The following is a 13,128-nucleotide window of genomic DNA, read 5'->3' on the forward strand; positions in this document are numbered from 1 at the left end:
TGATGTATACATTTATATAGCCAGATCCATGGTTTCTCATATTTGTATTTAAGCAAAACAACGACACTTCAAAAAAGAGCCTGCATGAAAAAACTGAAGACATTCCTAGAGGGCCCTGCAATGCCATCAGGTCCTAAATGCTTCATATCCATGCTGCAAAAATGTGTTCCATATTAAATTCAATGGGCTGATTCACTTACATTGAAGCCTTGTAGGCAGTCATAGATCATACCACAAAACAAGAAACATGTTTAAAATATATTTTTAGAAATTAAGGAAATAGAAAAAAAAAATCCAACTTGAAGTTAAATAACTTGGCAATTCCTATGTAAAATTACTAATATGACCATCTGAAAGATGAAAGCTTCATTTACAGATTATCCTAACTAAAATGAACAGACACACTCTACTTGTATTAAACCTCAAGTTTCTGGAGCCTAATGCACAGGTATGGGGTGCCTCGCTACTGGAACACAGAATAAAAGCAAACAATTATAAAAAGGCGGCACTGTGGTGTTGGAGGAGACAGAAGTCAAGAGTACCAGAGGAGTAAGAGCTGGTCCAACCCAGGGGACTGGCACCCCATGTAGACGATGGCTTGGTGTTTGTTAAGCCTGGAGGTGGTCTCGTAGGAGCAGTAGTGTTTCTGGGTACCTTCCATAGTTCATGGGATAGAGAGGCTTGTGTGTGAGAGATTGGGCCAGAGGACCACGTAGACTTGATGTCTGACAGTTTACCTGCAATAGAAAAAAAATACATTTGTGTATTTTTAATTAGCAACAACTGTTAAACCAAATAGGAAGGGTAATCATCAAGCTTCTGCATTGACTATACTCTTCCAACTTTTCAGGAGAGAAAAGAGGAACATTCTGTACCATCCAGTGATATAAATCCTATATCCTTTGTACCTACTTACCCTAGTATTTACATTTTCAAAGAATTTAGTATTTAATGAATCTCACAACACCTGCTACATATACAGCTCCTTCTCAAAAATCTCCTACTATTTCACTTCCTTGCAAAAGACCAGAAAACTGACTTAAGTATTTGAAATCGAATTTCCTCAAAATTATAATGAAGCACTTCAAGATTGTCTCTCTCAAAGGTTTAATAGAACTTCATCACTTTTTCTCACACAACTCATTTTATCTAATATAAAGTAACTAGTATATCAATAATCAATATGCTCTGATATATTATTAAAACTCCAAAGATAAAAGACCAACAAAAAATGTATTTCTGAACATTCAAAGTAACAGACATTCTTTCTTCCAAGTGTCTTTGAGAAAAATAAAGTCTTCAGAAGATTAGACCATACCACAGCCTGTCACTCTTCATAACCTTTTACTGTTCAGTTTGTTATTTCCCTAATCAGTTTTTAAACTATCTTACTACAGTTGCTGCCAAAACAGTTTTATAAAATAATATAAAACCTAAAAATAACAGTTTAGCATACAGAGTGGCAGACAAAATTGATTCAAATTACAGATACCATAACAAAATCCTTTATTCACCTTTAGACTTACACATGCCTGCCTTTCTTCCTTGTACCAACGTATGTGGTGAAGTTAAGAGTCCAGTTTCCTTGTCACAGCACAGTTCCACTGTTACTAACATTAGCAGTGTCCGACTGGAATGGACTGAAATGGTCAGATCACTGCATCTTCTGCCAGAGCAAATGATACTGTGATTATGCTGCCTTAATGCTTTAATGTTAATTGCAGACAGCAAGAAAATACTTGGTCTGACGAAGTCCAAGATGCAAAAATCTTGTGAATCTTTTTAATACCATATTTAAACTGGCAGAGTAATCTTATACTACCTCTATTTATCTGTATCATTTAACTCAATTATTTTATACTGAATCATAACAGTTTAAGTGAAAGGGCAACCACTCTCCCCTCTTCTTGCAAATTGTAGCAACAAAAATAATTTGACAGTGATGATGAAAACATTAACAAGGGTAAAATGGTGGGGAGGAAAGAGAGAAAGTCTGAGTTTTAGAACTCAGAGCAGCTCAGCCTGCGATGTAGCACATGATACGTGCACATTACCCCAGATTAGATGTTGCTATGTCACTACTTCTCATGGGGTTAACACAAAGATTAGATGACACTGCAAAAAAATAAAAAGCAAATAAAGCAGAAATGCGTGACAGATAAAAGAAAAGCAAGCCATTTCTTTCCTTTCCTTTCACTAGAGTAAAACATTTCAAACCAACCCTTTTTGTTTTGCATTCTGCAGTATGACCTGGAGGTTGCAGCTTCATTTATTCAAAGAGGTGGAGGGTTTTCATTGATTAGATATGCAAATGCTAATACGATCCATACAACAGCCCCAACACACTTTTATAATGGGACAAACTGGATACTTAGGCAGCCAGTTTGCAAGCAAAATTTCCATGATTTATAGAGAGAGGTGCCACAGAATTTATAGCTCATTAAAAAGAATGGGGTTATTATTTAGACCATCTACAAGCTCAGCCATATAGGGGAGCGTCAGGCTTTAGATTGACTATTAAAAGACATTTAAGAGCCCCAAACCCGACCCCTCCACAGGCATGCAGAGTACCTCCTTGAGGTACTACTATTCTTTTTCCTAGGTGGAAGATGGTTCACTTTTAACAGTGAGTTTATTAACAAAAATGTTGCATCAGCTCTTACTGGAAGGGTCCAGTAGGGGTGTTTCTACTGACATCCCAGACAACAGAATATTCCTCCTCAAAGTGGCAATGGAAATAGTCGTTAAGAGATCTCGATGCCAATACAGGGTGGCAGCACGTGGCACCATGTGGAATAGAAACATTTTTCCTTAGCACAATTCCAGGCATACCGTTCAACGCTCACCACTGAAGAGCTGCCTTCCTAACACAGGACTGAAATATATGCTTCTGTCTATAGTGGCACTACTGTAATAACTGGGAAAGCACTTTCTAGGGCCTTTTCTCAGAATGCAGAAGGATGTGAAAGTAGAAAGGCCATTTTTCGTACCTGCAGTGCTAGGTGCGGATGCAATGCTGCTGAAAGAGCTACTGTAGCCGGAGGCACTAAGCGGCCAGGCACTCGATGAAGGCAGCGTGGCATTCTGAGATGATGTTGGGGATGACCCTGCAGAACCAGCAGAGAAGCAACTAAGAAAGATGGGCATAATGATGTCTGGTGTGACATAAGCAAATCTATTATGTGCAAATACAAACCATGCAAGGCATTTTCCTTAATCAGCCTGGTCTCTGAAGTCTAGGAATGAAATGTTATAGAAAGCATGATAAAGTGAAGCAGAAGTCTTTAGTAGAAAAGAAAAGAAAGCTGGCACAGTAGTAAATGTACTAGCACCTGTGCAGAAGATAAATTCTGCATTTCCTCTATGATACACGACTCAAAAAATCAGTGTTAAACTTTTTAGTCTCAAGGAACAGGCTTCATTTATAAAGGTGCTTTGCAGGCTGACTTAAGCAATGGCAACTGTAGATGAGCATAGATGCATATGATAAACTAACCTCTTACCATGGGTGATTTGTCCTAAACTACTTGAGCTAAGTGCTACTCCTACAACCTAATGCCCACAAACATCTTTAGAATTTTGCAGACTTTCAGTAAAGCAAGGATGTATTTTAGCAATCTTCTCAAACTGATAACATTAAATGAAATAGCCTGAAACCATCTTGGTAAATCATTTACAATCCGAGGAGCTATCTAAGCATATGTACAATTTCCTTACTGGCAGCAAATAAAAGAAACTGAACATAAAATAAAGTATCTTCATTATAAAGACCAGAAGAGCTGGAAGTATTCGCTCCAGATACCAACAAAATTAAGTGTGTACCCTAGGTGACTTATCATTCCTGACATACAGAGATGGACTGTGATACTGAAACATCTTTAACTGACTAATAAAAATAGGCGAGTTCTCTGGAAAAGAGCACTGTACTGAGGTAGAAGGGAGGAATTAAAAGGACAATCTCATTCCTCACAGCTCAATATAAAACACAGGCTGTATTTTCAACTGGAACAGCAACCAACCAAAGTTTACCTTATCCAGACTCACTGTGCTCCAAAGGACACCAATATAGACATCAGTATCAAGCAAATTAACTCTGTATCAAGGCCTTCTCTGAAAATAATCTATTCCCCAGGCAGGAGTGAGGGAATTCTATCAGATTCAAAGGCCTGTATGTCCACAGAGCTGAAACAGTTCCTGGTTCCACGTGGCTAAGACTTACAGCTCATAGAAGCTGACCCTGCAGAACTTCATTAGCAAACAGGGCAAAACAGAAGCCAACCCAGAAGCTTAGGTTTTGTCTAAGTGTGCAGTGCAAGGCGGTATACACCACAGTCTAGCCCTCTAAATGGAGATCAGCTCTGTTAATACAACCTGTGTACTTCAAGCTCTAGTATCCAAAGACAGCCTCTTCCTGGGAGTGGGTCATGAAAGCCCCACTCTCATACGGAGCGGTACTGACAATAACAGATAATTTTACCTAGAAGCAAACTCCTAGGTTATATGAGCATAAAGAAACAGGTTCAAGCAACTACATTTTTTATTAAAATTATATGATCAACAAGCTAAAAAGCTAAGGAGGAAAGGAAGCATATATGGACCCCAACAGACACTACTTTTCAGAAGTTTCTGGTTCTTCAGGGCCTATTTACTTCTGCAAAGATCATCTACACTGACTCTCTCTAAGTAGCATAATTCTTTCTTCAGTCCACAGAGAGGATTATACATCAACAGAGCTCATGTATGCTTTCTTTCTATAAAGAAGACCTGTGTAGGTATCATCTAATTTACAGGTATAGCTCTGCAAGGCTAGGCTTTTGGCCTAAAGGGAGTATTTCTTGGATGCACCATACCTGAACTGTGACTGAATTATGTCTTTATACCTTTTTTTTTTTTTTTTTAAAAAATAACTTCATCCAGGTTGCCTGCCCCTTGAAGTACATTTGGGTCATTAAAAGTTAATTCAGCATTACTCATGCACACAAACACTTCATGTTTCAGCTTAAATAAAGATTGCTTTCTGGTAAGAGACAACTAAAATCATTCAAGGCAATGAAAACCCCTGCTTCCTTTCCCTCACGTTTCATATCCCTTCGCCTGAGTTAACAAGCCCAGAAGTGGAAACAATTTATATTTACAATCTACACAGATATCACAGATGTAATTACCAGAACAAAATCCATATTTTTAATCCTGACAAGTCCTTCTTGACAACCCGATTATACTATCCCTGTGCATATCCGAGAGCTCTAATACAGTGCAGATAATTTGCCTATTTTGACATGCTGACCACAATTAAAGCAAGCGACCTTTTCCTTGGTCCACTTTCAGTACATCTAGTTAGCAAGTAGTATAGTCCCAGTGGTTTATTGTTTTAGAGAATAGCTTTCTAGTTCTGGAGTAAGCACTGCCAAGACAAAAGGCATGGAAATGGCACTGGGAAATACTAGTTTACTAGTCAAGTCCCTATTTTTTCTTTTCTTTGATGGATTTGAGGATAAAAAAGGTCTGATGCATTTTCCTGGTGGATCTTCTAACAGAGCTAGAATTAATTAGTGTGACAGAAGCCTGCTGCCTCAGCAACAACTGCGGAACTTTTGTATCGTGTCTTCTGAGTATTTCACAAAGTGTACATAAGAGGTTAGGCAGTATGGAGAGTGAAATCTTGTTCAAAACAAAGTGCTACAGGTTACAAAAACTTCCAGTGACCACAGAAGTTTATATTACATCTCACAGCCTTTCCCATGGAAAACCAGAAACTTCTTAGTCCCATATTTAAATCAAGTATTTCTGGATTTTCAGTGAAAGTTCAGAGCAGAAGCATTATTACATTGGGATTACATGCAAAAATATACTATATCTATAATACATGAAGTGAACTTTTTTTGAAAGAAAAAGAAAGTATACACAGATGTGGAAGTCATTTGTGTGTTTACCTCCACTCTTGAGAAGATAGCGATTAACATCCTGTATCGTGGTGTTTATGGTAGGCCCAGTTGGAACACTTCCAGGAGTAACATCAGGGTCATTTTCAGGATCAATATTCTGCAGTCCTTTCCATGGCACGCCTGGATGAAACTCTGTTTCAAATATAAGAAAAAGAAGAGTATATAAAGTCAGAATCCTCCAAAGTTCCTGTGTATCAGAAGGCATGAGGGTTCAATAAATAAAACCAACAATACATTTTAAGGACATCAGTAAAACGAATGCTTTGTATTTTGTTACCTGGTGGCCAGTTTATGCTGGAGCCATTGGAAATTTTATCACTATCGGTTTTGGCACGTGACCAGCTGTGAGGAACAGCTACGGGTGGACTGGCGGGCGATTCACTGTTTTGAATCAGATCATACCGGCCATAAGAATCATCAATGGAGGACTTTCCCGGAGGACCAATACTTAAACCTCCAGGTATAGCACCTGTAATGAATGAAATGGAAAGGCTTTGTTTAGGAGCGGGACTAATTTGGGGTGTGGAATTTCATCAGTCCCTGTTTTGTTGTTATTTTCTTTTTTTTTTTTTTTTCTCCTGTGTTACTAAGATAAAAAAGAAAACTAAAATATAAACACAGTAAACAAGGCTTAACAGCCGCTGGAGCCTGACTAGAAATGACAGCTGTGAGATACACTGCTGGTACAATCTAGACACTCAAGTTCAAGAAATCCACATTACATTACTGCTAAAAAGAGACTAAGAAATTCAAATCATTACACTGATGGTAAACAGGAATTTGCTGAGACAGCATACTAAGGCATATCACCGTGGGCAAGCCCTCTTCTCACCCTTCTCTAGGTATTCATTGCTGACGAGATGGATGATTTGAAATGGCCATTCTTCTGTTCCTACAAATTATCAAACAACACTCTGGCATAAGCGGTACAGCTCCTTGCAGAATAAAAATCTATGGTAAAAGAAGTAATTCATGCTGCTCATAATAAAATCCAAGATACAATAAAGTTAACAGAGCACCATATTATAACAGAATAAACTTGGTACAGGAAATACGGGAATAAACGACTCAGGATTCTGGAGGTGTTAGGGATAAAGGTGTTCAAACAGATTAGCAATCACTTCTGGAAAAATACTATGTCTGTGCTTCTAACTCCCAGGGTGGGTAATTATGAAAGGTTGGTGATATTGGAAAAACTGTGGGAGAAAGCCAATGTCAAGTTTTTTTGGATTAAAGGTATGCAGATCTGGAGTAAGGGAAAGCCTGTAAGACTTGTTTTGCCAACACTAATGGCTTGTTTTACTTGAACGTCATGTTCTGAGCAACAAAACCCAGCAAATGAAAAAACACATGCCTACATTGCATGTAGGAAGTGATAGCTGCAAGAACTTCAGTGCATTGCTGAATGTGACTGCTGCAGAAATCACCTTAAAAATATCACAGTCTCAAAGGACGCTCTGTACCAAACATTTATGAGCACTTACTGAAAATAGTAACACGAGGCAAAAAATCACAATTGCAATATGACTCAAGTCAGATTGCAAAAAAAAAAGCCAGACTGACACAGAGATTAAACGCGACGTACCGTGCTTGCTGGAGTTCTGGTCAAGCGAAGAAGCAGCACTAGACAGATTATCCATTGAGTTGGGGTGTGTCCACTGAGGAAGGCGAGACTGGGACTGAGAAGTATCCTTCACTGACAAACCACCAGTAATGTCCATGTTATTTACATTCATGTTCGGGTTCAGTCCAGCTAAAGGGAAATAGGTGATTAGATATCCATCGTATACTGGAGGATTAAAAGATATATTTAAAAATCCAGCTAAAGAAATTATTAGACATCGATTTTCAGACATCTGAATGCATGTGTTAATTTACCATGCATGTTTTCAACCTGCTATCAAGAACTTTTGCCTTTATGGGAACACCAATATAACTCCCATGAATTCAGAAAATGTTAAAATTGTGCTAAAAGGAAAAAAGATGTAGGGATAGTATTTCAGTGCTGTCAGTACTTTTACTTGCAGTCTCCTCACTTGTTGCAGAAAAGGCATTGGAATGCTACGTTAGAACCAGTGAAGAACTTGTAGCATTCCATTGCTAAGCCAAAATATTCCTAATGTCTCACCAGCACCCCCCCATGATGTCTGCCATTTTATTTTGCTAACAACATTTTAAAAATCCCAAACAAAGCAACTGATTAAAAGGTCATACAAACAGCTGCTATTCATCAGAGCTGGTATTGTACTATTTGGGCATATATTTTTGTACACAGAACAAAATCACTCAGGCTGTATTTAAGCAATAATTTTTATATGCTTCTGTGACACAAATCTGAGTCCTTTTCGATATATAAACCTGAATGTTAGCAGATCACAGGAAGCTGAGTTATGATAAGAACCTCTCAGACTTAGGCCTTTAATTCATAAATTCTTTTGCCTTCTGATGCTCCCTGCTATAAAAGCTCACCATAGCAGTCAAAATCACCTTCCTAACTGCTGCATGGTAGATAAAGCTTGGCAATTCTATTGTACACAGCACAGAGTCACAAAGAGATTAAATTAATTCTTTTATGTCATAAACGAAGTCGGTAGCATACATCAAACAATCACAGAAAACAGGTCTGAAAGATTGTTCTGTTCACCCTGTCTTAAAGCCGAATAAATTATATTGATATCAGTCATATATGACAGGTCTATGTCTAACCTACCACAAAATGACTGGTGAAGATTTCAGAAACTTCCCATATAATTTATTCCAGTACTCTGCTTTGCTTAAAGCAAATAAGCGATCCTTATCTCCTTTTATGCAAGAAAACTTATTATCTCTTGTATTAGCCACATGCAAGAAAACTTCTCCACAGCTGCCTTTTACATTTTTGAAGATTCCTGCATGTTTAAAGTCTTCTCTTTAAAGTGAGCAGAGGATTTCTTTTGTCCTTAGCAGCCATGTTTCTGAAACATCTAACCATCTGCACAACACTCTTTCTGCATCCCTTAAACTGGTCCATATCTTTCTTGAAATAGATTGACCAAAATTGATGCCTTACCAGTGCTGATTAGAGCGGAAAGATGACTTTGCATGACTTCCAGACGATATGCCTATTTATCAGTATGACATTTGTGTATTTTACAACATGATGCTATTCATTTATATTTAGTTCATAAATAGCACCATACATAGATAGTTAATTAAGCAAATCTTCTTTTCTGATATTTGTAGGCAGAGCACAGGCGAGCAAATACAGCCCACTTGAACCACACAGGCACGTAGTACCATGATTTTGTTTTGGCATTGCAGCATTTTTTAATAAACTTATCTTATGTATTTCTGTATTTGTTATACTGTGGAGTAAAATATTTACATGCTGAACTAACATAATACACCCCCTCTGTCTTTTTCATAGGGAACTGCTTTAAGGAAGGACACTTACCAAGAGGGTAAGGAGCAAAGGTGTTCGGTGAAGACTGTTGCTCTTTGGTCTGCAGGTCAGGTAGGCCGGAAGCCTGGGGATGGGGTGAAAAGCTATCCATGGCTGATTTGCCTGCAGAGGGGTGCAAAGATAGATGTGGAGGGGGAGGCTGCTGCTTCATAAGCAGGGCCTGGGCCAGCTGGCGCTGGTGCTGCTGGATCTGCTGCTGCATGTTATTGATTGTACGTGCAACCTGGCAAGAAAAAGAATCAATAAATGCTCAATTGAACAAAAAGACACTAGATTTCTTCTGCTTTTCTCTACACTGAAATAACACAATAGATTTCTTTACAAATAAAAATTGACTGTATTAAGGGTTGAAGAGCTTTCCTCCAATAACTGAATGCTGTGAAACAGCTTTATTACTCTAGCACTCTTTCCTTTTCAATACTCAAGCCATGCACTATATTATTGTTTCCAAGAGTGCTTTAGCTGCTTTGGTATAATGTAGTACAATCTCTTTAAGCTATTGAAACCAAACTCTAATGGGGAGATTGAACTGGCAGGCAAACCTACTTGCTGCTCCTGTTGTCTCATGGGTCCGGAAACGTTACGCTGAGCCTGTAACATCTGCTGCTGGATTTGTAAACGTTGGTACGCCTACAAGATAGAAATGAGAGGTCAGAGGTCCAAACATACACAATAAGCTGAACAAGCTTGCCTGAACTGCTCTGGTACATTATAAAACAGGAAAGGGAGAAACATTGGAGTTTTCTGAAAACAATCAATGAAGCAAAAGTAACAATCTTAAACAAATATACTATAAAATACATTTGTAACAAGTCCAGTGTTCATTTGGTTTTGTTTTTTTTTTTTTTTTTTTAAACCAAACACACCAATAAAAAACTGCTGAGTAAGTTTGTGAGCAATAAGTGGTCATCAGACAGGAACCTATTTTTTTTCTGAAAAAAAATGTAATGCAAAGCAAAAATTAAAATCTAAAAGTTTATAATATTATACAAATAGGAGAAATACTAATATTTACTTCTGTTTTGGCCATTTTGAGTTCTGTCAACACTTTGTATTTAATCAGTTGTGCTGCTTTATTCTGGAAGAATTCCACAATTTTAATGTGCTTAACTAGGCAGAATTTTTTCTTTCAAGGTGTTTCTCTGAAACATGTGAACGTAAAATCCAAAAGGAGTCCTGTACAGGTATTTTTCAAGTAGCTGGGTACTGTTCAGTTATTACCATGGCATGAGATCAATGCTGAACTCCTCAAAAGTAGGAAACATAACCAGAAATGAATAATAGTATCAAACACTTACTAATAAGACTTTGAGTAGCACATTGAGATCAGCAACTAAGATAGTTTGCCAGACTCAATTTTATGTCTAACCCTAGCAAATACTGACTTACTGTTAGCAGTATCTCTTTTAAAATTATTCTTAAAATCCATTAAATATTTTCATACTTACACACATATATGTAAAATTTGCAAATATAGCAAAAGTGCACAACTTTTCAAGAACAAGTAGGTCTTATCACATGATGTGTTTAACATACGTTCCATTTATTAGGGGAATTTTACCCTAGACTTTATTATTTAGTGAGGCAACTGAAGGAAGTTCTCCCAGTAACTCAGGTGACCAGCACTGCCAAGATTTCTCCCATTCTGTTGTGACAAAGGTCTTCCAGCTGGTCAATCAGTTGCATATGTTGGCAGGTAATACACAATTAGTGCTGTTTGAGAATACACTTCGTTACTCATACCAGAACAAAGACAACTGACTTTCTAGTTTCACTGATCAGCTGTAAAGGCTAATTATTCCTCAAATGACTATTTATAAAGCTTGAGGCAAAAGCCATTATTTTGTTTCTTTTAAAAGAAACTCTACCAAAGAAATCAGCATTGGATTGTTCTAAAGATCTGTCATGTCTACTTAAAATTTTAGCTAGCCACTCTCTTATTTTATCTTCAAGCCTTCAATTCTGATTTAGAGCTTATTTGCCATGTCTTTTAACTTACCAGCTGCAGCTGATAGAGCTGGTTCAACATCGTCATATGCTGAGGATTATTAATTGGCGAGGTTAACTGTGCAGGGCTGAGACCAATGTTTTTTGCTGCAAACTGCAAAAGCTGTGCTTGAACCTAAGAAAAAGTAGTATATTAAACATTGTACATTCACGTTTAACACTGGCAACCGTGTAAGCCATTAATAAGAGTCACAAGACATCAGCTGGAAATATTACTATTAGTAGAAGTAGTACCATGAACTATCCAAAAATTAACAAGAGGTTGTAATACAAATCTTAATAGCCATACTAAAAATGTCCACTTATAGAAAAAGAGCTGAGAGCAAACTTCTCAGCTCTCTACAAACACTACTTTTTGCAAAAAGGAACACAACAATGTGCCCACATAGATAACGTACAGAATATACACACAAGAACATCTTACCCGTGTAACATGCTTACTGGCTAGTAAATAAATCAACACAGACACAGCCAGGCAACAGTAGCTGCAAAGCCTCAGAAGCATGACAGAATGCATATGGAGAGGAGAGGGCGGATGGAAGAGTTCCAGGGAAAGGGAAGACTCAGGAGTGGAAGTGTCATCTAACCTGAGGGGATAGAAACTGAGGCACTTGAGCACGAAGACTAGGCTGGGATGAATTAAGAGGTTGCACTGGCGGTTGCTGCGGCTGTTGCATGGTCCTGGCTTGTGCTGCTCCGCTATTGCCAAACATACCCAGATTGCCACTCGGTATCTACCGCGGGACAAGAAAGACATTGGCATTTAAAGACATCGCTCAACATACAGCCTGCAAGTTACTGTGCAGTCTTTATCTTCAGTGATTATGACAGACACAGATGAAGAAACCAGTACATACCGACTGTATCGTCAATCAGGTTTAGAATCAGGCATGGCAAAGATCACCATGTACCCAACATCCCAAACCTCCAAAACTTGTACAGGTGCCTGAACAAAGGGTAGCTGAAGTTAAAGACTGCTTTTATAAGGATGCATAACCCTAGAGGGTCACAAGATGAGCAACGAAAAGTACTCGCCAAAATGTTTGTATTTGTGTAGCAAGGGACAAGAGAATGGCGTCATTAAACTCACAGCATCCCAATCCTTAAATTAGCTAGGCAGTTTTATATACTTAGTCATTTTACAAAGCTACTGATAATGGACATGCTATACGGGCAGTCTCCGCTTCTGAAAGATGTGCTTAATGGGCTGTAAGTGATGGACAACTATTGCCTTTAGAAAACTAACTTTAGAAGAATATACTTCATAAAAGCCACCATAGAATGATACGAAGAGTTTTTTCTGTGTTGTTATTTCTTATCTTTGCTGGAACTTCAATTTATATGGCAAAAATAACCTTTTCATAATCAACAGTAGTTTATGGCCTCTTAGTCTCGTGGTGCTTATCAATCTTCCCCTCCATCTCCTTTCCTTTTCTTTCCCTTTTAGCATGCCCTACCCAAGGGCCTAAACATCCCTCTTGCCGCAATGCTCTCTTTAACCAGAGGTGCTAGAAGCACCTCTTTCTTACCACCTGTCAAAGCCATGAGTTGTCTTGACACTTACAGCACGAATAAAAAAGTCCACATCACTTCTCACCCATCTCATCACTGAATAATTATGCCAGCCAGGAAAGACGAATTAGAGCAATGTCTCTGCCTTAGAGTCTGTGACAATTAGCAATGCCTCAAAAAAAGAAACCTCACATCAATCAAGGCAGAGCTATACCAGGGTTC

At 38.2% G+C, this 13,128-nt stretch overlaps 1 protein-coding gene across 10 annotated transcripts in view; it reads right to left on the reverse strand.

The window, feature by feature from the left end:
* The window catches only part of TNRC6C (trinucleotide repeat containing adaptor 6C), a 92,844-nt gene that overhangs the window by 7,555 nt on the left and 72,161 nt on the right, over window positions 1-13,128 (reverse strand). For 7 of the 10 annotated variants that reach the window (XM_033002512.2, XM_033002501.2, XM_033002506.2 and 4 more), the window contains 9 exons: window positions 11,982-12,128; window positions 11,387-11,509; window positions 9,934-10,017; window positions 9,379-9,610; window positions 7,531-7,698; window positions 6,223-6,414; window positions 5,934-6,077; window positions 2,991-3,107; window positions 543-737 (listed from right to left, as the gene is read on the reverse strand). In XM_033002512.2, the coding sequence (XP_032858403.1) occupies window positions 543-737; window positions 2,991-3,107; window positions 5,934-6,077; window positions 6,223-6,414; window positions 7,531-7,698; window positions 9,379-9,610; window positions 9,934-10,017; window positions 11,387-11,509; window positions 11,982-12,128 (1,402 nt within the window). The remainder of the gene's footprint in view (window positions 1-542; window positions 738-2,990; window positions 3,108-5,933; window positions 6,078-6,222; window positions 6,415-7,530; window positions 7,699-9,378; window positions 9,611-9,933; window positions 10,018-11,386; window positions 11,510-11,981; window positions 12,129-13,128) is intronic. The other 3 variants (XM_033002509.2, XM_033002508.2, XM_033002505.2) reach the window with 1 other exon arrangement.

The sequence above is a fragment of the Tyto alba genome, unplaced genomic scaffold, assembly GCF_018691265.1.
Source record: "Tyto alba isolate M040663 unplaced genomic scaffold, T.alba_DEE_v4.0 Super-Scaffold_39, whole genome shotgun sequence".
Taxonomy (NCBI): Eukaryota; Metazoa; Chordata; class Aves; order Strigiformes; family Tytonidae; genus Tyto; species Tyto alba.